We start from the raw sequence: 24,006 nt of genomic DNA, 5'->3' as shown, positions 1-24,006 counted from the left end.
TTAAATAACAACCAAATATCATTTCGTCAATAATTCTGCAAGGAAATTCAATATTATATTTTCAATATTTCCAGTTTTAAAAAAGCTGAGGAAAGTGAAAAGTCACCAGATTGAGAGAAGGCGAAAGGCTTCCACATGAAATCCAAGAGAGGGTTTCATGAAAGATCACTAGGTTGAATCAAGATAAAGATAAAACATATTGTCTTCTCCATCTGTAGCAGGCTCACAACTGTTGGGGTGAACTTTGAACTGGTATAAGGGCCTAGCCTTAAACATCTATTCCAAGTATCCTAAATTCATGTCAGCTTTAATGGTCATCTCAGCAGTATGTTTTTCAGTACATGTTTTTCTAGTCTTTTTCCAGTACATGTTTAAATAGGCCATAAATGCTTCTGGACTTTATGAACTTAAAGTGTGGAATCTTTCAGAGGATTGCGTGACTTTGGAATTCTCTGCCTCAGAAAGTGGTGGACACAATACATTGAATATTTCTAAGGTGGAGATAGCTAATTCTTTGTTAGGTAAAGACTCCAGAATTAGGAGCAACAGATTAAAAACTAAAGGACTCTTCCATTTAACTCAGAGATTAGAAGAATTCTTTCTCTTGTACAGTCATGTATTTTTAGAATTTTCTTGCACAGACAACAATAGACACTGTTATTTACTAAATGGCTAAGGCTGAATTAGATACATTTTTGATCTAGAACATAGAACATAGAACAGCACAGAACAGGCCCTTTGGCCCACGATGTTGTGCCGAACTTCTATCCTAGATTAAGCACCCATCCATGTACCTATCCAAATGCCGCTTAAAGGTCGCCAATGATTCTGACTCTACCACTCCCACGGGCAGCGCATTCCATGCCCCCACCACTCTCTGGGTAAAGAACCCACCCCTGACATCTCCCCTATACCTTCCACCCTTCACCTTAAATTTATGTCCCCTTGTAACACTCTGTTGTACCCGGGGAAAAAGTTTCTGACTGTCTACTCTATCTATTCCTCTGATCATCTTATAAACCTCTATCAAGTCACCCCTCATCCTTCGCCATTCCAACGAGATAAGGCCGAGAACTCTCAACCTATCCTCATACAACCTATTCTCCATTCCAGGCAACATCCTGGTAAATCTTCTCTGCACCCTCTCCAAAGCTTCCACATCTTTCCTAAAGTGAGGCGACCAGAACTGCACACAGTACTCCAAATGTGGCCTAACCAAAGTCCTGTACAGCTGCAACATCACTTCACGACTCTTGAATTCAATCCCTCTGCTAATGAACGATAATACACCATAGGCCTTCTTACAAACTCTATCCACCTGAGTGGCAACCTTCAAAGATCTATGTACATAGACCCCAAGATCCCTCTGTTCCTCCACCTGACCAAGAACCCTACCATTAACCCTGTATTCCGCATTCTTATTTGTTCTTCCAAAATGGACAACCTCACACTTGGCAGGGTTGAACTCCATCTGCCACTCCTCAGCCCAGCTCTGCATCATATCTAAGTCCCTTTGCAAACAACAAATGCCCTCCTCACTGTCCACAACTCCACCTATCTTCGTATCATCTGCAAATTTACTGACCCACCCTTCGACTCCCTCATCCAAGTCATTAATAAAAATTACAAACAGCAGAGGACCCAGAACTGATCCCTGCGGAACTCCACTTGTAACTTGGCTCCAGGCTGAATATTTACCATCTACCACCACTCTCTGACTTCGACCGGTTAGCCAGTTTTCTATCCAAGTGGCCAAATTTCCCTCTATCCCATGCCTCCTGACTTTCCGCATAAGCCTACCATGGGGAACCTTATCAAATGCCTTACTAAAATCCACGCACACCTTACTAAAATCCATGTACCGCTTACTAAAATCCATGTACAGCTTACTAAAATCCATGTACAATGCTTCTTTGACATGTAGGAAAATGGAATTATGGACACAATCAGATTAGCCACAAATTATTGAAGTTTGGACAGGCTCAATGAGCCTCTTGGCTACTTCTGTCCCTTATTCTTCTGACCTTTGAAAAATGCTGACGCTCTCTCATTGATGAAATTTTCTATCTTCCCTCTGATGGTGGTTGAGAATGAGAATTGTGAAAGAGAAGTGAGAGGAAGGAGAAGGCAAAGGATAAAATGCCAGAAGAGGACAGATCAGATCAAGGTGTGATTTTGAGCCAAGTACCAGGCCACCACAATCTTTGTAAGACAACTGCCCATTCCTGGTATTAGTCAAGAAGTGTGGCGCTGGTAAAGCACAGCAGGTCAGGCAGTATCTGAAGAGCAGAAGAGTTAATGTCTTGTGCAGAAGCCCTTCATTAGGAATGTGATGAACGGCTTATGCTCAAAACATCGATTCTCCTGCTCCTCAGATGCTACCTGACCCACTGTACCAGCGCCACACTTTTTCACTCTGATCTCTAGCATCTGCAGTCCTCACTTTCTCACATTCTTGGTATTAGTTTGGTAAACCTTCTACGAATAGTTTCCAATGAATTATTATCTTTTTTTAAGTAGGGTGAATAATGCCAAACACATTATTCTGGACGTGGTCTGTTGGATATTGGGGTCCCTTAATAATGGAATTTTCCTAGTATTTACTGAGTAACATGAGATTTCATTTCACATTTATTAGAGCAGTAATTAGCTTTCAAAAAATTAGATTAGATTAGATTCCCAACAGTATGGAAACATGCCATTTGACCCAACACGTCCATACCGACCCCCCGAAATGTAACCCACCCAGGCCCATTTCCCTACCCTATATTTACCACTGACTAATGCACCTAACACTATAGGTAATTTAGCATGGCCAATTCACCTGACCTGCACAAAGGAATTGTGGGAGGAAACCGGAATACCCAGAGGAAACCCACACAGACACGGGGAGAATGTGCAAACTCCACAAAGGCAGTCGCCCAAGGCAGGAATTGAACATGGGTCCCTGGTGCTGTGAGGAAGCAGTGCTAACCACTGAGCCACCAAGCTGCCCATAAGCCGCCCATTTAGCATGAGTAAACAAAAGGGAAGAATTACAAGAAATATGGTGGTCACAATGCCCACTGAATGACTGTCAATAGTCATTCCTGCTGTCAAATGCATCTAACTAACAGTGTGCTGTTATTGAAAATAAGAAGTATTTGTTCTTACAAAATGGTAAACTAGCCCTCAGATTAAGGTAGCAAGGTGATAGTGGTCATCTAGTATCTTGAATGGTTGTTCCATGGACATTAACTGAAAGAGTTCAGACAATTGATTGATACAGTGTAAATTACCTATCCCTAGAAACGTAAAATAACAATAAGTGTTCATGGTTTGTGGAAAGATTTGTAGCGAATGTGCCGGTTGCCATAGTTACATGTATGTTCCCTGAGCTGGCATTTTGATTTGCAGACATTTCATACCCTTTCTAGGTGACATCCTCAATGCTTTGGAGCCTCCTGTGAAGCTCTGTTAAATAAATCCCAGAAGACTCTGGACCTCTGGATATATTGCCAACTAGTATGGTGGGTGCTGACCACCTGCTTGCCTCTGAAGACAGCTGAATTGGTTCTTCAAAGGGACAGAAATTGAATCATATAGAATGCAAGTGTCTTTATGGATAAAACGCTAATGATATTCAAATATTAGCAGGGGAGTTCTACTACTCTCCTGGCTGACATTTATTACCAAGATAATATCACCAAAAAAACTGACTCTTACATCATTGCTATTTGTAGGACTTTACATATGCGAATTGGTTATGATTTCTCTACACTACAGCAATACCGTTCTTCAAAAATACCTCATTGTCTCTGAAGACTATATAATTAAACACCACGAGAAGAAATGTGTCAACAATACAGAATATAATCTAAATAAATCATGACATAGAAAGTAGAGAGCCTCAAAAAGCAGAAAGGGGAACTTTTGACTCAAAAAACACACATAGAAAACCCTTGAAAAGTGTTCAAAATTCAAAACAAAAGCCAGAAGCCAGAAACCAAACCACATTAATATCATAATTTTCTTTAGGGAACTAACTAATAAAGGGTTAGGGAACTGACTTATATGTTGACTGCATTCTCAAAAATAGACAAATTGAATGCATTTTACATTGAATTCTCACTTGGTGCAATGATCAATAGAGTCATAGAATCATAGAGCTTTATAATGTATTCAGATTGTACAATGTAGCCTCTTCATTCATGTGTCTCTCTGCTACACTTTGTATAGTTTGGAACATTGACTCAAATCTATCTCAAATGATGTCAAATTTACAAACCTCTAATCCATTTGAACTTTTAACAGATTCAGTTGCAGAATCTCTTTATTCACAACTTCATTATTCACCCATCTTGAATGAATAATCTGTACTGTATCATCTTTTGAATTCCAAATGGCTCGAGAGATCAACAAGCAAGCATCAAGCAGGGTACTTTTACAGCTGACTGACTATGGAATTGCAAATATCTCTGGAGATGGTGGAAATAAAAACAAGCAGTGTAGTTTCACAGCTGTCTTTGAGAGACCTAACATTGGAATTGCACACAGCAGCTGGGGAGATCAGTGATGATTTAAGAGCCTTATCAGCTTAATGTTTGATTTTAAGGCTTATAAAATGTCTAAATCTTGATTTACAAAACAAAAATTTATAATATTGAATAGGGTGAGTTTTTATATTTTACTGAGATCAGTCTCTTGATTGAATTTTAATATAAAAGTTAGGTATTAACTTATCCTAGAACAGTGTTTTGAGCAGTAAAACTGTGTTTAGATTAGATTACTTACAGTGTGGAAACAGGCCCTTCGGCCCAACAAGTCCACACCGCCCCGCCGAAGCGCAACCCACCCCTACCCCTACCCCTAACCTAACACTATGGGCAATTTAGCATGGCCAATTCACCTAACCTGCACATCTTTGTGACTGTGGGAGGAAACCGGAGCACCCGGAGGAAACCCACGCAGACATGGGGAGAATGTGCAAACTCCACACAGTCAGTTGCCTGAGGCTGGAACTGAACCCAGGTCTCTGGCGCTGTTAGCACTGAGTTTTTGAGCAAAGTTGTTATGTTTGTTTTTAGGTTATTTCTGGGTCTTTAGATTGCTGAAGGGGCAGAGATTGTCTTTTCATGCTCCTGGAGACCTGTCTGCAGGAAATGTGTTCGGTTGCAAATCGTCAGAACACACTGACCATTGGGATTTCTTCTCGGGTAAAAGTGGCCTGTATAAGGAAGATGGGTTGCACCTGAATTGGAAGGAACCCATATCCTGGTGGAGAGAGTTGCCAGTGCTACTCAGGAGGCTTCAAACTGGTAAGGAGAAGAGGTGAGACCATAAAGGATAGTAAGAAAAGTGGCAAGTCTGAGGCTGCTACAGTAGATAAGGGAGTAAGAAAGGCAGGCAAGAAAATGGAAGAAAATGAGGTAAGACTGATCAATTAAACTACATTTATTTCAAAGCAAGAGCCTGGCAGGTAACACAGATGAACTTAGGGCATGGTTGGGGATATGGGAGTGGGATATCATAGCTATTACAGAGATGTGGCTCAGGGAGGGGCAGGACTTGCAGTTTAATATTCCAGGGTATAAGTGCTATAGGAAGGATAGAAAGGGGGCAAGAGAGGAGAAAGAGTGACATCTTTGTTTAAGGATAACATTAAAATTGTACTAAGGGTGGATATTCCTGGGAGAATGCTCAGTGAAGTTATATGAGTGGAACTTAGAAATACAAAAGAGATAATCACTTCATTGGGATTGTACTGTAGGACCCCAAGAGCAAGAAGAAAATTAAGAAGAAATATGTAACGAGATCTCAGATATCTAAAAGAATAATAGAGTTGTAACAGTAGGGGATTTTCATTTTGCAAACAGATTAGAACTGCCACAATATTAAGGGCTTTTTTGGGTAGGAAATTGTCAAGTGTGGACAAGAAAAGCTCTTATTCAGTATGCAGATGCAGCTACCAGAGAAGGAGCAAAACCTAACCTACTTTTGGGAAATAAGACAGGTCAAGTGACTGAGGTGTCAACAGGGGGAGCAAGTGTTCATAATTACATTCGTCTTAACATAGTTATGGAGAAGGATAGATCTGGATTTAAAAGTTAAAGTTCTGAATTGGAGAAAAGCCATTTTTGACAATATTAGGCAGGAACTTTTGGTTAGGGGAGGCTGTTCATAGGTAAAGGAACAGTTCGAAAGTGGGAGGTCTTCAAAAATGAGAAAACGTGAGTTCACAGACAGTATGATCCTGAGGGTAATGCTGGTAGGTGTGAGGAATATTGGATGACAAGAAAAATTGAGGTCAAGAAAAAGGAGGCATATGTCAGGTAGGTACAGCTAGGATCAAATGAATCCCGAGAGGACAGTTAGGGTATACTTAAGAGGGAAATCAGGAGGGCAAAAAGCTTTAGCAAATAGGGTTAAGTAGAATTTGAAGCGATTCTATAGTACATTAAGGGCAAAAAGGTAACTGGGAGAGAGTAGGGTCCCTTAAAAATCAACGAGGCTGTCTCTGTGTGGAACCACAGGAGCTGAGTGAGATACCAAACGAATATTTCACATCAGTATTTACTATGGAGAAAGACATGGAAGTGAGGGACCTTGGGAAAATAAATAGAAACATCTTGAAAAGGGTCCATATTCCAGAAGAGGAGGTGCAGGAGGTCTTAAAATGCATAAGGTACTTAAATTCTCAGGACCTGATCAGGTATACCTTAGAGCTCTGTGCGAAGTTAGGGAAGTGATTCTTGGGCCCCTTGTCCAGACATTTGGATCATCGACAGCCACGGGTGAGTTCTGGAAGACTGAAGGGTGGCTAATGTGCTGCCTTCATTTGAGAAAGGTAACAAGGAAATGCCAGGGAATTACAGATCACCTTGAATTATGCTTTTATTCCCTCTATTGACCTTACTGTTTAAAATATCTAATCTGTACAACATTTTAAATCCACTTATCTTGTCTGGGATGCCAAGCAAATGGGCATGGAATCAGGATATTAGCTGTTAACAATCAGCAGGAAAACAAATAATTGATCTAATTCCTGGACACCTAAATAGTTATCAGATACTGCCCTATTCATCCTGACATCCATGGCCTGAATGGTACCAGTCAAAGTCTGCACTTGAAGATGATGCCTATTCATCACATGGGATAGGAGTTTTTTTTTATATAGATACCTGCTCCAAACTGTTTTACATTGCCTCTGCCTAGCTTATGCATAAAACCTGATGTGTTTGCTGTTGTCTCTAAAATTAACTTTTGGTCAGCCTCTCATCACAAAATTGAGAACTCCAGAATTTTCTTGCGTCTTTACTCATATCAAAGCCTGTTTACCCATAATCCTTATTGACCTATATTGACTTCTGATTAAACAATTCTTTAATTTTAAAATTCAGTTTTATTTTCAAACCCCTCTATGCCTTCCTCCACACTATCTCTGCAATCTACCTGAGAACTCAGCCCCAAACCATCTAAGATATTTACATTCTCCCAAATTCTGACCATTCCTAAATTGAATTGTCTGTACCAATGATGGCCATGTCTTCGACTATCAAAAACTCTTTTCCTTAAACCTCTTTCCTTTGAGGTTCCTTAAAAACGTACTACATCAGTCAAATTAACCTCTTCCTATACGATTTGGTGTCAAACATTGCTCTACAATCTGATTCTGAAGTGCTTTAGGGCGCTAAATTATATCAGGGTGCGCGACCTTTGCACTGGTCACTGGGAAATTCAAGTTACTGGTCTCTACATGGATTGCAATAATGTTCACAAACACGGGCAACTCACAATTTTAATTCTGCTCTTGAAAACTGTCTCAAACTAGGCTAATATCTCAAGGCAAAAACGTAGGTAAAAACAATGACTGCAGATGCTGAAAATCAAATACTGGATTAATGGTAGTCCATTAGTGACGACCGACTTGACACTGACATTTTTTACATCCATTAGTGACGACCGACTTGACACTGACATTTTTTACAAACCCACTGACTCCCATAGCTACCTGGATTACACCTCTTCCCACCCTATCTCTTGCAAAAATGCCATCCCGTATTCCCAATTTCTCCACCTCCGCCGTATCTGCTCCCAGGAGGACAAGTTCCACCATAGGACACACCAGATGGCCTCCTTCTTTAGAGACCGCAATTTCCCTTCCCACGTGGTTAAAGATGCCCTCCAACGCATCTCGTCCACATCCCGTACCTCCGCCCTCAGACCCCACCCCTCCAACCGTAACAAGGACAGAACGCCCCTGGTGCTCACCTTCCACCCTACAAACCTTCGCATCAACCAAATCATCCACCGACATTTCCGCCACCTCCAAAAAGACCCCACCACCAGGGATATATTTCCCTCCCCACTCCTTTCCGCCTTCCGCAAAGACCGTTCCCTCCGTGACTACCTGGTCAGGTCCACACCCCCCTACGACCCACCCTCCCATTCTGGCACTTTCCCCTGCCACCGCAGGAACTGTAAAACCTGTGCCAACACCTCCTCCCTCACCTCTATCCAAGGCCCTAAAGGAGCCTTCCACATCCATCAAAGTTTCACCTGCACATCCACCAATATCATTTATTGTATCCGTTGCTCCCGATGTGGTCTCCTCTACATTGGGGAGACTGGGCGCCTCCTAGCAGAGCGCTTTAGGGAACATCTCTGAGACACCCGCACCAATCAACCAAACCGCCCCGTGGCCCAACATTTCAACTCCCCCTCCCACTCTGCCGAGGACATGGAGGTCCTGGGCCTCCTTCACCGCCGCTCCCTCACCACCTGGAGGAAGAACGCCTCATCTTCCGCCTCTGAACACTTCAACCCCAGGGCATCAATGTGGACTTCAACAGCTTCCTCATTTCCCCTTCCCCCACCTCATCCTAGTTTCTACTTCCAGCTCAGTTACTGTCTCCTTGACTTGTCCGACCTGCCTATCTTCTTTTCCACCTATCCACTCCACCGTCTCCTCCTTGACCTATCACCTTCATCTCCTCCCCCACTCACCCATTGTACTCTGTGACTCTCTCCCCACCCCACCCTCCTCTAGCTTATCTCTCCATGCTTCAGGCTCACTGCCTTTATTCCTGATGAAGGGCTTTTGCCCAAAACGTTGATTTCGCTGCTCGTTGGATGCTGCCTGAACTGCTGTGCTCTTCCAGCACCACTAATCCAGTAATATCTCAAGGCACTGAAAACAGCAGCCAATAATGCAAAACAAAAACAAGAACATACTGGAAACACTCGACTGCATTTATGCATGCATCAACACCAAATGATAGTTTAAAGTTACTGCTTCTCAACGGACAAGGTTCAAAGAACTCTACCAAGTTGCTCCTTCCAATGTGCAAACTGCAGAGTAACGATACCCAGTGAACGTGCCAAAGGCTATGCCTCTCCCTGAAGGATGGGCTAAGCGCGAGCTGCACCAGGTGTAGCACAGGAGTCCACACCTGCGGCCACCGGGCTGATTGACAGCCGCGTGGGCCAATCACCGCCGGCGGAGCGGGAGGCGGCACTTCATCGATTTGCAGGATGCGCATGCTCATGGAAAGAAAAAAAAGACCCGGATTGAGGGAGAGAAAGGGAAAGAGATAAACAAAGAGAAAGACAAAGGAGCTCACAGAGAGAGAGAGAGAGAGAGAGAGAAATAGAAGGGGAGAGAGCGAAAAAAGGAAGGAGACAGAGAGAAGAATCCCCACGGAGCGGTACCGAGCCCATGGCAGCGAACCAGGAGCCAGGTACCGGGATCGGGGGGTCGGGGGATCGGGGGGTCGGGGGATCGGGGGGTCGGGGGATCGGGGGGTCGGGGGATCGGGGGGTCGGGGGATCGGGGGGTCGGGGGATCGGGGGGTCGGGGGGTCGGGGGGTCGGGGGATCGGGGGGTCGGGGGATCGGGGGGGTCGGGGGATCGGGGGGTCGGGGGATCGGGGGATCGGGGGATCGGGGGGTCGGGGGATCGGGGGATCGGGGGGTCGGGGGGTCGGGGGATCGGGGGATCGGGGGGGTCGGGGGGTCGGGGGGGTCGGGGTCACCTGGCATCGCCTCGTTCCTCCTGTTAGTGTCCACGCTCCCAGATACTCACTGTCTGGGAGTCGGAATCACCTTCAAAGGCGGCGTTTGACCTCTCCGACCCCACCCACTCCCCCCCTCCCCACCCTCCCCCCCCTCCCCTCCCCCACTCTTCCCCCCTCCCCCCCCCCACTCTTCCCCCCCCACTCTTCCCCCCTTCCCCCCCCCCCCCACTCTTCCCCCCCCCCCACTCTTCCCCCCCCCACTCTTCCCCCCCCCCCACTCTTCCCCCCCCCGTCTTCCCCCCCCCACTCTTCCCCCCCCCCACTCTTCCCCCCCCGTCTTCCCCCCCCCACTCTTCCCCTCCCCCCCCCCACTCTTCCCCTCCCCCCCCCCACTCTTCCCCTCCCCCCCCCCCACTCTTCCCCTCCCCCCCCCCCCACTCTTCCCCTCCCCCCCCCACTCTTCCCCTCCCCCCCCCCACTCTTCCCCTCCCCCCCCACTCTTCCCCCCCCCCCCCCACTCTTCCCCCCCCCACTCTTCCCCTCCCCCCCCCCACTCTTCCCCTCCCCCCCCCCACTCTTCCCCTCCCCACTCTTCCCCTCCCCCCCCCCACTCTTCCCCTCCCCCCCCCCCACTCTTCCCCCCCCCACTCTTCCCCTCCCCCACTCTTCCCCTCCCCCCCCACTCTTCCCCTCCCCCCCCACTCTTCCCCTCCCCCCCCCACTCTTCCCCTTCCCCCCCCACTCTTCCCCTTCCCCCCCCCCACTCTTCCCCCCCCCCACTCTTCCCCTCCCCCCCCCACTCTTCCCCTCCCCCCCCCACTCTTCCCCTCCCCCCCCCACTCTTCCCCTCCCCCCCCCCCACTCTTCCCCCCCCCCCCCCACTCTTCCCCTCCCCCCCCCACTCTTCCCCTCCCCCCCCCACTCTTCCCCTCCCCCCCCCACTCTTCCTCCCCCCCCCCCCACTCACTCCTCCCCCCCCCCCCCACTCACTCCTCCCCCCCCCCCCACTCACTCCTCCCCCCCCCCCCACTCACTCCTCCCCCCCCCCCCCCCACTCACTCCTCCCCCCCCCCCCCCCCACTCACTCCTCCCCCCCCCCCCCCACTCACTCCTCCCCCCCCCCCCCCCCCCCCCACTCACTCCTCCCCCCCCCCCACTCCCCTCGGAGGCAGCCCCGTTTGCAAAAACCACACCTTCCGCCTGTGGACAGTGGTATCACCCGTCTGTCTCCCCTCCCCTCTCTCCCGATGTCTGGCTGCTGCGGTGCGTCCGATCGAGAAGATGCACTCCCAGCAGCTCGCCGAGACTTCTCGGGTAACACAATCCGGTCACATTCACCGTCTCCAAAAAAACAAAACGCCGATAGTGAAGTGCACGCGGAAAGCAGTAACTTTCAAATGCAGCTGTCTTTGCTATGATTGATAGCAAATCTAAGAAGCATATTTTTTAAATTAGTGTGAAGGATGAGCGAATTGAACAGTTACAATAAGAACGTGTGTGGCAAAGTTGAACGTGCAGTTAGGCTAATATAATTTGGTGGTAAGACTGGAGTGATATTGCTGAAGAAGAGTTGAGATGTTCTTTGAGAAACTAAAGCAAGCAGAATTGTCCACTCTCTTCTGTTATCCACCACTTCGTCATGTAACTAATGAATGAAAATGTTGAAAGAAATTGAGGTTGAAACACTTTTTAAAAAAAACAATTCCTCCGGTTTTTTTATTCTCGAGAATTGCTTGTTGTCCTGCACGGCGTTCTTGGAGGCTGAAACTTGCGACTTTATTTAAGGGAAAGTGAGAGGGTGGGAGTGCACAGAATAGAAGAGGAAGGTTTAGGGACAGTATTCGCCAGAAGAGGAGTGAGTGGCAGCTTGCAGCTGAAGGAATAAAGGAGTGAGAGAGACATTACAAAATATACACTTGGTCATTCTTTTCTATTGTATCTGTAATCCACAGAAATGTAGGAACAATGGATGCAAGAAGCTTGCAATGCTGGATGTAGTTGCACACTTGAAAGTGAACGCTTTTTGCATTTCTTTAAACGCGTTGTCACTTTAAATGTGTGGACGCTTTCTGGTTTTTATCTCTGCTTTCATCAAACCACACATCAGGTTACAGTCCAACCAGTTTATTTGGAACTACAGGCTTTTTGGAGTACAGCTCCTTTGTCATCTGTGATTTTTAAATTTTGTTCACCCCAGTCTCTTGTGAAAGTTATTTTTGGTGAAGAGCTAAAGAGACAAGTCGCAACTTGCCATGCAGGCTAACTTGATGCACATGTTACATACTTGGTGTATTTTAAACTTGAGCATGTTTAACTAAAATCTGTTTCCCAAAACTAGTAAGACTTTAAATAGCATAATTTGGGGTATCCTGCTATCTGTGACTGCAGTGCATAAAATTATGGCTATTCTATTAGAGTTTATTTTTGAAAAGACTAGGCCAAATTTGTTTAAGTTCTAGATGAGTGCAGATCTGCTGTCATGAAAGGTTTATTTTTTAGTCGAGAAGGAAGTCCTGCAATCTTTGTGATTTCTGTAGTTGGTGAAAGATCAATCTTGTAAATTCAGTTTCGTTTGTGTGAAACCAATAATTATCCAATGGTTTAATTAGATAATTTAAGCACTGGATACAATCTTTTTCACAATTTTAGTTTAATTTAACTGAATTCAAAGTTAAGTGCAGATTGTAAACACTCTTTAAATGTCAGGAAAATGCAAATTTTTATACTAATGTACTCCTGGAACTTTATTGGTAAAACAAGATGTAAATGTATTCTGGATTAGTGGTGCTGGAAGAGCATAGCAGTTCAGGCAGCATCCAAGGAGCAGCAAGATGTAAGTGTAATCTCGGCTGTACAAAAGAAAAATCATTGGCACAGTGCAAAGTCTAAAAATAGTCTGTGAAAGGCCATTTGTTCCTTGTACACTATCTGTTCATGTAATTGGTTTGTTTGATTATTTGCATTTTCTTTTTTATGTATGTGAATTAGAATTTGAGTAGTCTTGTATGAAGAGCAGAGGTTAGAATCAATAAGTTCATGTCTTGTACATTAGTGCTGTAAATCAATCAAAATCAATTGGACATTGGGGTAGGCAAGGTGGCTGTGCCTTTTGTAATGTTATGAAATAAAATCCTATTCCAATTCAGTTCACATTACTGTTTGAATTCAGAGCACGTGATCAAACTATGAAAGTGGCTTCTTTGTCACTGTGCACCAGTGGAATAGTTACAAGCAAATAGCAAAATTGCTATTAAATGAATAAACCACAAATACAGCCACTATTTTAAGTTGCAAATGGGTCAGATTGTTTCAGGAAGACAATGCTTCACTCGGTTTAGATAACATGGAGAATTCATACAGTGTTTAGTGTTTCACCTGAATCACTACACTTTTTTACGTCTTTGACACTAGATATTTACTCTTTTATAAGCAGCAAATTGTTGGCTCAGATTTTGCTAGGAGTGTAGAACAAATGCCTGATTTGCACTTGCCCATAGTCTATTATTGGTGTTTTGTACATGTTTGCATCACCCAAACAGCAGTGCCCTTTGCAAGGCAACAACTGTGTGTCTCCTTAACCAATCAAATTGAAGAATTTTTAAAAAGCTGTGAGTCTGAAGTAGGAAGTACAAGAATGCTTATTTCAAGGTCAAATCAGGGACATGGGAGTCAAGTAGAAAAAATGATTCCATAGCGAGTCCACTGAGAGATGAAAGACATATGACTAAATAGTGAGATTATTTCGTAGAGTGGCTGAGTTGGGATGTACTGTATTATTAAATTGCAATTACAATATCTGTTACCTGGGTACAGATTTGGAGAGAAAATGAACTGGGGCAGTAGCTTTGAGCAGGAATAGTTTTGGATATCTTGCAAACCCGAAGTTCACTTTGTTTTCCCATTTGGCATTTGATTTTAAAGTCTAATTTTAAATACTTCTTGTGGATTAGTCAATAACTAGAATATTTCATTTTTTATTTTAAAAACACAACATTTTCTACGGAAGCTTATACTCCAGCTCCACTAAATGAAACATGTTTAGGGGAAAGCAAGAGATGATTTGAGGGAATTGTATGCAATCCTAAAATTATTTTGTGCTAATAAGTTATGATTTGTGTCCTCTATTTTCTGTATGTTTTGTTTTTAAATCATTAGATTCTGGAGAGATATCAGAGAATTGGAAAATTGCTAATCTGACACCCATATTTCTAAAAGGGAGGCAAAAAGCGACCATCTATAGACCAGTTAGTCAAATAGCTATTGCAAGAAAAGTATTGGGATAACTTTATTAAGGAAATAGTAGCAGAGCATTTGGAAAATCATAAATGTAATCAAACAGTCAGCATGGCTTCACAAAATGAAACTCATGCCTGATTAATTTATTAGAGTTTTTTTGAGGAAGTCTCAACCCAAGTGATAAGAGTGAAACCATTATGTGCTTTGTATTTGGTCCTCCAGAAGGCATTCAACAATACTTCAAAAAAAGGTTAAGTCACAACATAAGAGCCCACAGTGTTGGAGATGGTATGTTGTCATGGAAAGAGAATTGGCTCATAGGAAACAGCAAGTGGGGATAAGTGGTACTGTTTTAGGTTGGAGACAGGTGACTGGTAGGGTTCCAAAAAGATCAGTGCTGGGACTACAACTGTTTACAATAATATATTAATGCTGTCGGGAACGGAAAGGAAAGGAAGGAAAGTCTTCATCCGGAGGCACACTGATGATGTTACCTAGTGTGGTGTCGAAATGTCTGCAAACAAACCTTTCAGTTTAGCGAGCAAACCTACATCCAGAACCTCACCTTGAGCTACAAATCTTCGCAAAACTTGCTAACTGTAGCGAAATTTGCATCAACACACAAATAGGTGGAAAAACTGAGAGGGATACAAATGGCTCACAGAAATATTAAGTTATTTGGGCAAAATTTGTTAATACATTAGCAAAGTCTTACCACACTGTTCAAGATGTTGGTAAGGTCACATCTATGGAACTGTGAGCAGTATGGTCATCTTGTTTCATTGGAAGCAGTTAAGCAAACATTCATTGAAACGATTCCTGGTATGGATGGATTGTCTTAGAGCAAAGGCTAAATAGATTGTGATTCTACTTTCTGGAGTTTAGAAGATTGAAGGATGATTTCATTGAAACAAAGAGGATTCTTAAGGGGCTTGACTGGGTAAATGCTGAGAGGATGTTTCTCCTCATGGGCGAGTCTTGGATCAGAAGTCATAGTTGCAGAATAATGAGGTGAGACTGAACAGAGGAGGAATCACTACACTGAGAATTGAAGGCCTTCGGAATTCCTTGCCACAGAGAACTGTGGAAGCGGAATCTTTGTGTAGATTTAAAACTAAGATTCTCGATCATATCGCAGAGTCCCTTCGTGTAGAAACAGGCCAATCAGTCCAACAAGTCCAACCAACCCTTGGAAGAGCATCCCACTTAGACCCATTCCCAGACCCTATCCCTGTAACTCTGCAGTTTCCATGGCTAATGTCCCTAACCTACCCATCCCTGAACACTATGGGCAATTTAGCATGGCCAATGCACCTAACTTGCGCATCATTCGACTGTGGGAGGAAATAGGAGTACCTAGCGGACACCCACGCAAACATTGGGAGAATGTGCAAACTCCATGCACAGTTGCCTACGGTTGGAATCAAACCTTGGTCCCTGGTGCAGTGGGACAGCAGTGCTCACCACTGAGCCACAGTAGAGGATTCAACGTTTATGGGGAAAGGTGAGGAAAGTCGACATTAAGAATGTCTGTCTGATCAGCCATGATCCTGTTAAATAGTAAAATGTGTTCAGTGGGCTCAATGACCTAATCCTGTTTTCTGTTTCGTTTGGAGTAAGATTAATAAATTGCCGATACAAACAAAAAAGGATCATTTGAGCCTAAATTTGCGGTTAGTGGCTGATTAACATAACTCACTACTGACCCCTGAGAGGTACTTGAAAAGTACTAGTAGTACATCTGGTGTGGATTCTCTCTCTTTTTTTTTAATTGTCAATTTGAATCTGGCACTGAGTTGAGAATATCTTCAGTGATGTGATCAAACCAGGTAAGCAGCCAATTACATAGAAGAACGATCATAGACAGCAAATAGCATTCACTTGTTACACATTTGGCTAATGCACTTCCTAGATAATAGAAACTGAAATGTAAACTGAGGAAAAATATACTAAGTAGCTGTAATAGAAATTATTCATCAGTACAAATAATAATTTTCCACCCTAGAACTCTGTGGGAACTAAGGAAGTGATTGCTGGGCCTCTTGTATCATCAATAGTCACAGGTGAGGTGCCGGAAACTGAAGGTTGGCTAACATGGTGCCACTGTTTAAGAAGAGTGGTAAAGACAAGCTAGGGAACTATAGACCAGTGAGCCTGACGTCGCTGTTGGGAAGTTGTTAGAGGGAATCCTGAGGGACAGGATGTACATGATTTGGAAAGGCAAGGACTGATTAGGGATAGTCAAAATGGCTTTGTGTGTTGGAAATCATTTCTCACAAACTTGATTGAGTTTTCTGAAGAAGTAACAAAGAGGATTGATGAGGGCAGAATGGTAGATGTAATCTATATGGACTTCAGTAAGGCTTTTGACAAGGTTCCCCATGGGAGACTGATTAGCAAGGTTAGATCTCATGGAATACAGAGAGAACTAGCTATTTGGATACAGAACTGGCTCAAAGGTAGATGGTTGTGGTGGAGGATTGTTTTTCAGACTGGAAGCCTGTGACCAGTGGAGTGCCACAAGGATCAGTTCTGGGTCAATTACTTTTCGTCATTTATATAAATGACTTGGACGTGAGCATACACCCAAATTGGAGTGTAGTGGACAGCGGAGAAAGTTACCTCAGATTACAACGGGATCTTGATCAGATGGGCCAATGGGCTGAGAAGTGGCAGATGGGGTTTAATTAAGATAAATGCCAGGTGCTGCATTTTGGGAAAGCAAATCTTAGCAGGACTTCTACACTTCATGGTAGGTCCTCGGGAGTTTGCTGAACAAAGAGACCTCGGAGTGCAGGTTCATAGCATAGTAAAGATGGCGTTTGGTATGCTTTCCTTTATTGGTTAGACTATTGAGTACAGGAGTTGGAAGGTCATGTTGCGGCTGTATATGATATTGGTTAGACCACTGTTGGAATATTGTGTGCAATTCTGGTCTCCTTCCTATCAGAAAAATGTTGTGAAACTGGAAAGGGTTCAGCAAAGATTTACAAGGATGTTGCCAGGGTTGGAGGATTTGAGCTATATCGAGAGGTTGAATAGGCTAGGGCTGTTTTCCCTGGACCGTCAGAGGCTGTGGGGTGACCTTTATAGATGTTTACAAAATTGAGGGGCATGGATAGGATAAAAGACAAAGTCTTTTCCCTGGCGTGGGGGAGTCCAGAACTAGAAGGCATAGGTTTAGGGTGAGAGGGGGAAGATATAAAAGAGATCTAAGGGGCAAGTTTTTCATACAGAGGGTGGTACGTGTATGGAATGAGCTGCCAGAGGAAGTGCTGGAGGCTGGTACAATTGCAGCATTTAAAAGGAATTTGGATGGGTATATGAATAGGAAGGGTTTGGAGGGATATGGGCTGGGTGCTGGCAGGTGGGACTAGATTGGGTTGGGATATCTGGTCGGCATGGACGAGTTGGATCAAAGGGTCTGTTTACGTGCTGTATATCTCTACGACTCTGACTGCAAGTTGTTCAGAAGGGGATCTGAATTGGTATATAGGCTAAAACCATAGTTAACACCTCATTATCAATCCTGTTGTATTTCTATAATATTGTGTTTATCTTTTTCAAAAATTTCCAACAGCAATAATAAACATAAGAAGAGTTAGTGCAATGATCTGAAAGTTGTTGACCATTACTAATAGCAGGGACATTAGTCAACAGTAAGCTCTGCAGTGTAATAGGGAATAAAGGATGGTGATTTTTCTGGGTTTTTTTTGGTGCTTAATTGCATGTCTCCAGACATCATAACCTTTGGAGACAAACAGCAAGTTATCTGCAATGAATGCCGATTTTTCCATCATTCCAACTGTAAAATAAAATTTTAAGTAACAAATATGTATAGTTTTCTATAAAGAATATGTAAAACCCCTTTTGTTTGGATTTAAAAGGAAACTAATGCCCACCTACATTGCACATTCCAAAATATTGACAAATACACAAAATGAAGCATCAACTTTCAGCATTTTTCTCTGGGGAAGGGAGATATTTGGAGAAACTTCATTAGCCCTCAAATATATTTTTTTTTTGACCTGCCTTGAGCTTGAATTGATTACTGTTCTGCCTTCATTATTGATTCTGACCAGTGTAATAAGTTATTTGTAGTCTTGTCACAAAGACCGAAAAGTGGTAAATGGAATTTAATCCAGAGAAGTGTGAGGCACAATTTCAAATGTTCATGTGATAAGAAACTTGAAGGTATCATGAACTTTGAGGAGAATGGTGCAGTACTTCAAAAGGTCCATCATATCTGCATTCGTGCTTTGAGCAGTTTACTTGTATTCTTAGGTTAGATTAGATACAGTGTGGAAACAGGCCCTTCAGCCCAACAAGTCCACACTGACCCACCGAAGCGCGACCCACCGAAGCGCAACCCACCCAGACCCATTCTCCTACATTTACCTCTTCACCTAACACGGCAGGCAATTTAGCGTGGCCAGTTCACCTAACCTGCACATTTTTGGACTGTGGGAGGAAACAGGAACAACCAGAGGAAACCCATGCAGACACTGGGAGAATGTGCAAACTCCATACAGTCAGTTGCCTTCCTGTAACCCTGCATAATATTCCTTTTTAGTCATGTTTCATCGTGAATGTCTCAATTAAACTTGCATCCATCATAGTGTCAAAGTGCAATCCAGGTCCTAACCATTCACTGCGTGAAGATGTCTTTTCTCCTGTTGGCTTTTGTTTCCAGCTGATTGTTTATTTGAAATTTGTAACTTTTTTGTTTTCAATCTTTTCACAAATGAAAACAGTTTTATCCTATCTACTCTATTCACGTGCCTCACGATTTCTTGTACCCCATGGTTTTGAATTCCTCTATCAAAATATTTTCTGCACCCCATCCAATCCAATAGTGAATATAATATTTCGGTTGAGGTCAAACCAGTGTTTTGTACAAGTTCTAAAATGCCTTTCTTGCTTCTTCTGAAGAAGCCTAGGACACAATTTGCGTTATTAATAGCTCTGACAATTGCACCTTAAATTAGCAAAGATAAGCTTGTTATGCACTTACATACCCAGATCCCTCTGTTTTAACACCTTCAGAATTGTATCTTTTTATTATTATTATCTCTGTATTATTTCTACCAAAATGAATCACATCCCATTTCTCCACATTGAAAGTCATCTACACTATATTCCTTATTGATCAAAATGTTTCCAAATCTTTCTTTGGTTGAGAAGTCAATAATTACATTGTGAACTTGAACTAATTTTTAGAAGGATTCGTGGAGTTAAGGTTGGAGTTTTTAAAAATCTAAAGCATGGTAGTAATCTAGAACATGTGGCTAGAGGCATAAAACATTTCTGTGTTTGCAGTGTTATAATTTAGGAGGTTGCAGATTGGGAGCTGTACAGCTCTTCTTTACAGTATGGATAATGTTTGTTGGATTTCTTCCTTTTTTCTTAAATTTTGAATGTATGTTTTTCCTTTTTATTTGAAATATCATTGCATTCAGGGTCATTTTTCAGTTGTCATCTTTTTGCTGCTTTTTCAACTTTGAAGTTATCAATTGCCATTTCCTCGGTTTTTATGTTGGTTTGTGTTCCATGTTTCTCTGAAAATAATGTGATTCCAGCAGTTAATTCAATGATGATTGAGAATACACTATAAGCATACAAAATATTGGAGATTGGGTAAAAGAGATGGCAAAGAATTCAAAAGTAGAAAAGGTAGTTTTCTGAATATTCTTTTCTTGAGGCGAAATAATTCAAGCAGACCATGGCTAATAGTTTTGATTAAAGCAATTAATCTGCTTCGAGCTTCCAGTGAATATTTTCTATAACATCATCTGAAATATAATAGGAAGTGTACAATCGTTTCTATATAAATTGGGGAAAAAAAGCCAAATTAACCTATTAGATATTATGATCATTGAAATTAAACAACTCATTATTTCAAATTGTGCTCCAAGAATGGGCTAGATTTTGAGGAGCGGTGCTCCGAAAGCTAGTGTGCTTCCAATTAAACTGTTGGACTATAACCTGGTGTTGTGTGATTTTTTTTTTAAACTAGATTTTGAAGCCTGCAAAAGTGTAAAACTTGCTGCTGACCTTGAAGAAAGCTGGCCACAATGTGAGAGAGATAAGGACTTTGCCTTTACCAACTCTGACCAAATTTCAAATCTGACATCAAATTGGTGAAATTGTGAGGTGTTCAACAGCAATACTGTTATCAAGCAGTCTTTGTAGATATTTCTGAGCAAATTGATTAGAAAATGCTATTACTCAGTTCTCGACCAGATGAGACTTTAATCCGGGCCTTCTGGTGGGAAACTACCATGCACCACAAGAACCCTCAAGCAGTCTTTGTATTCCCGTTGCCAATAAACTAGCGTGATAAAAGGACTGATTACTTTTCATGTCTAACTTAAAATGTGAAGTTAGTCCACTAATTGCCTCAGCTGCTATATAGTTAAATCTACTGTCAATATTGAGGTTTTTCTCGCATTAAAGATGTTGCTTTATTCCTAGTTGTCGTTCAAGATGGTAAATCTGTTGAACAAAATGCAAATGGTAAGTAAACTTTTTATTTTGAAAGAGAATAGCGTTAACAGTATAACTTGCATTGCTTACTTTTGAAGGTTGTAATTGTCAGATTCATTAGTTTTAAACAAAAAAATGTTTGGGGTCACTTCCCCATTTTTTGAAAGCAGAACTATGTCAGTTCTGATGTATTTCTCACTGCAAAATCAAAAAAGTTTTTTGTTTGAACGTTGATATTGTTTTGAGTCTTGATGCTCCAATTGAAATAGTACAGCTATACCTCAAGCTGGACAATGAGGAAACTGAATTAGCATCTGTAGTCATTTAGCTGAAATATTTAACAATTGATTGTTGAGTTAGTTTAGTTGTCTTACACTAATGAATGATTTTGTTGCCGAGGAAATATAGGAGTAAGACCAGGCCATTCAGCCCTATTTATCAGTCTGTCTCTTGAACTTAAACTGGAACAGAAGTAGTCTGTTCAGCCCATCGAGTTTGCTCTGCTATTCAATGAGATTGTAGCTGATCTGGTAATTCTCAACTCTGTTTTCCTGCCCTTTTCCATAACCCTTATTGATTTAAAAATTGACCTATCTCAGCCTTGAATATATTTAAAAACACAATCCCAATTGTCATCTATGGCAAAGAATTCCACAAATTCCCTACTCTAAGTGGAAAAATTTCGCTCACCTCTATTATGTCAACAACCCTAACTCTGCGATTATGTCCTCTGGTCTTAGGTTTTTCTGCAGGAGGAAACCACCTCTCAACACCTATTCAGTCAAGCTCCCTAAGAATCCTGTACATTTCAAAAAGATCAAGTATCATTTTTTAAACTCCTTGGAATATAGACCCACCTGCTCAGTCTCTCCTTATAAAATCCTCTGCCCTTGGGATCTCTTGCCTGCCTCCAAAGTCAGTATATCTTTCCTTCAGATAAGTGGACTCGAACTATTTACAGTATTCTTGGTGTGATCTAACTAGCTTCTTGTATAGCTACAGCAGGACCTAGCTATTTTTATACTCCATTCCCTTTGAAATAATGACCAACATTTTATTTTCCTGCCCTATTACCTGCTGAATTTGTATGTCAGCATTTTGTTGATTTTAAGCATGAGGACCCTCAACCCCTCTGTGGCAGGAAGAATAGATGAATCATTAAATTCATTGGGAGACTACAGTAAGAAACAGCACATTTTTATATTCTATCTGCCAAGGTTTTGCCCACCTACTTGTCTATATTCCTCTGTTCCCTGTGTCATCTGATATATTGTGACCCTAGCTTTGATCCCTGTGCCAGTCTACTAATTACAGCTTGTCATCCTGAAAAAGCCCCTGGTATCCCATTTTTCTGTCTTCTATTAGTTAGTGAATCCCTTATCCATGCTGATATACTACCCCAAGCACCATGGGCTATTAAATAGCCATATATATTGTATCCACTGCTTTGCCTTTATCTATCCTGCTTATTATCACCTTTTATAAAAACAGGTGCATAGTTGCTTGAAAATGAAGTCACAGACAGGGTGGTGAGCGCATTTGGTATGCTTGCCTTCATTGGTCATAACATTAACAAAGGAGTTGGGATGTCATGTGGCTGTACAGGACATTGGTGAGGCCACGTTTAGAATACCATGTACAGTTCTGCTTGTCCTTCTATAGGAAGGATATTGTTAAATTTCAGGGTGCTGACTGGAGGGTTTGAGCTATAGGGAGAAGCTGAATAAGCTGGGACGTTTTCCCCCTGGAATGTCAGAAACTGAGAGGTGACCTTATAGAGGCTAATAAAATCATGATTACAGTGAATAGCCAAGATGTTTCTCCTAGGATGGGGTAGTCCAAAACTAGAGGGAATAGGTTTAAGGTGAGAGGAGAAAGATTTAAAAAGGACCCAAAGGATCACTTTTTCCACACATAGGGTGGTGTGCGTATGGAGCAAGCTGCCAGAGAAAGTGGTGGAGGTGTGTACAGTTACAGCATTTGTAAGCATCTCAATGCATATTTGAATAGGAAGGATTTGGAGGATGTGGGCCAAATGCTGGCAAATACGACTAGGTCAGATTTGGATGTCTGGTTGGCACGGATGAGTTGAACCGTTTTCCAGTTCTCTTGGGCTTTTCCAGAATTCAAGGATTCTTGGAAGACTGTTGTCCATTATCTGCGTAGCTACTTTTTAAAAATTTGGCATTATGGCCAAGGGACTTAGGAGCCTTTCAGCCTATTAGTTTCCCTAGTTCTTTTTCACTAGCGATAGTTAGTGTACTCGTTTCCTTATCCTCTATTTACCTCTGTGTTTCTCTTAGACGGCTGGAAAATATGAAGCCTTTAAAAATGAGATGACGAGTCCAGAAACAGTGTTCGAGTGAAGGGTAAGGCTTGTAGGTATAGGGAGTGCTGGATGACTGAAATATTGAAGTTTTGGTCAAGAGTAAGAAGGAAGCATGTGTCAGGTATAGATAGTAGAAATCAAGTGATTCCCGAGAAGAGTATAAAGGAAGTTGGAGTATACTTAAGACGGAATTCAGGAGGGCAAGAAAGGGACATGAAATAGCTTTGGCAAATAGGGTGAAGGAGAATCCAAATGGATTTTACAAATACATTAAGGACCAAAAGGATAACGAGGGAGAAAATGGCACATAAAGGTGATAAATCCTCGGGACCTGATCAGGTGTACCCTGAAGCTCAGGAAGTGACTGCTGAGCACTTTGCTGAGATATTTGTATCATCGATGGCCACAGGTAAGGTGCCTGAAGACTGGAGATTGACTAACATTGTGAGACTATTTGAAAAGCTGGTGAGTCTGACATTGGTGAACAAGTTGTAGGAGGGAACCTGGTGGGACAGGTTTTGAAAGGCAGGGACTAATTAGGGTTAGTCAGCATGGTACATGAGAAATCGTGTCACACGAACTTGATTGAGGTTTTTGAAGAAGTTACTGAGAGGATTGAAGGCAGAGTGGTAAACATGATCTGTATGGACTTCAGTAAGGCGTTTGACAAGGTTCCTCATGGCAGACTGGTTAGTAAGGTAGTTCATATGGAATAGAGGGAGAACTAGCTGTTTGAATATAGAACTGGCTCGAATGTGGAAGACAGGGTAGTGTTGGAGGGTTGCTTTTCAGGCTGGAGTCCTGTGACCAACGGTGTGCCACAAGGATTGGTGCTGGATCCACTGCTTTTCGTCATTTTTATAAATGTGAACATAGTAGGTGTGGTTAGTAAGTTTGCAGATGACACAAAAATTGGAGGTGTATTGGACAGCAAAGAATATTACCTCAGGTTACATTGGG

The 24,006-nt window shown here is 42.6% G+C and overlaps 1 protein-coding gene across 2 annotated transcripts in view; it reads left to right on the top strand.

Annotated features, from left to right (window-relative positions):
* The first annotated feature begins 9,534 nt into the window (after window positions 1–9,534).
* The window catches only part of LOC140482777 (caspase-6-like), a 36,173-nt gene continuing 21,701 nt past the window's right edge, over window positions 9,535–24,006 (top strand). The window contains exons 1-2 of one of the 2 annotated variants that reach the window (XM_072580425.1): window positions 9,535–9,719; window positions 20,706–20,747. In XM_072580425.1, the coding sequence (XP_072436526.1) occupies window positions 9,698–9,719; window positions 20,706–20,747 (64 nt within the window). In that variant the 5' untranslated portion in view covers window positions 9,535–9,697. The remainder of the gene's footprint in view (window positions 9,720–20,705; window positions 20,748–24,006) is intronic. The other variant, XM_072580511.1, reaches the window with a different exon arrangement.

Source organism: Chiloscyllium punctatum, chromosome 1, assembly GCF_047496795.1.
Source record: "Chiloscyllium punctatum isolate Juve2018m chromosome 1, sChiPun1.3, whole genome shotgun sequence".
Lineage (NCBI taxonomy): Eukaryota > Metazoa > Chordata > Chondrichthyes > Orectolobiformes > Hemiscylliidae > Chiloscyllium > Chiloscyllium punctatum.
This window is presented reverse-complemented; position numbering and strand designations above follow the sequence as displayed.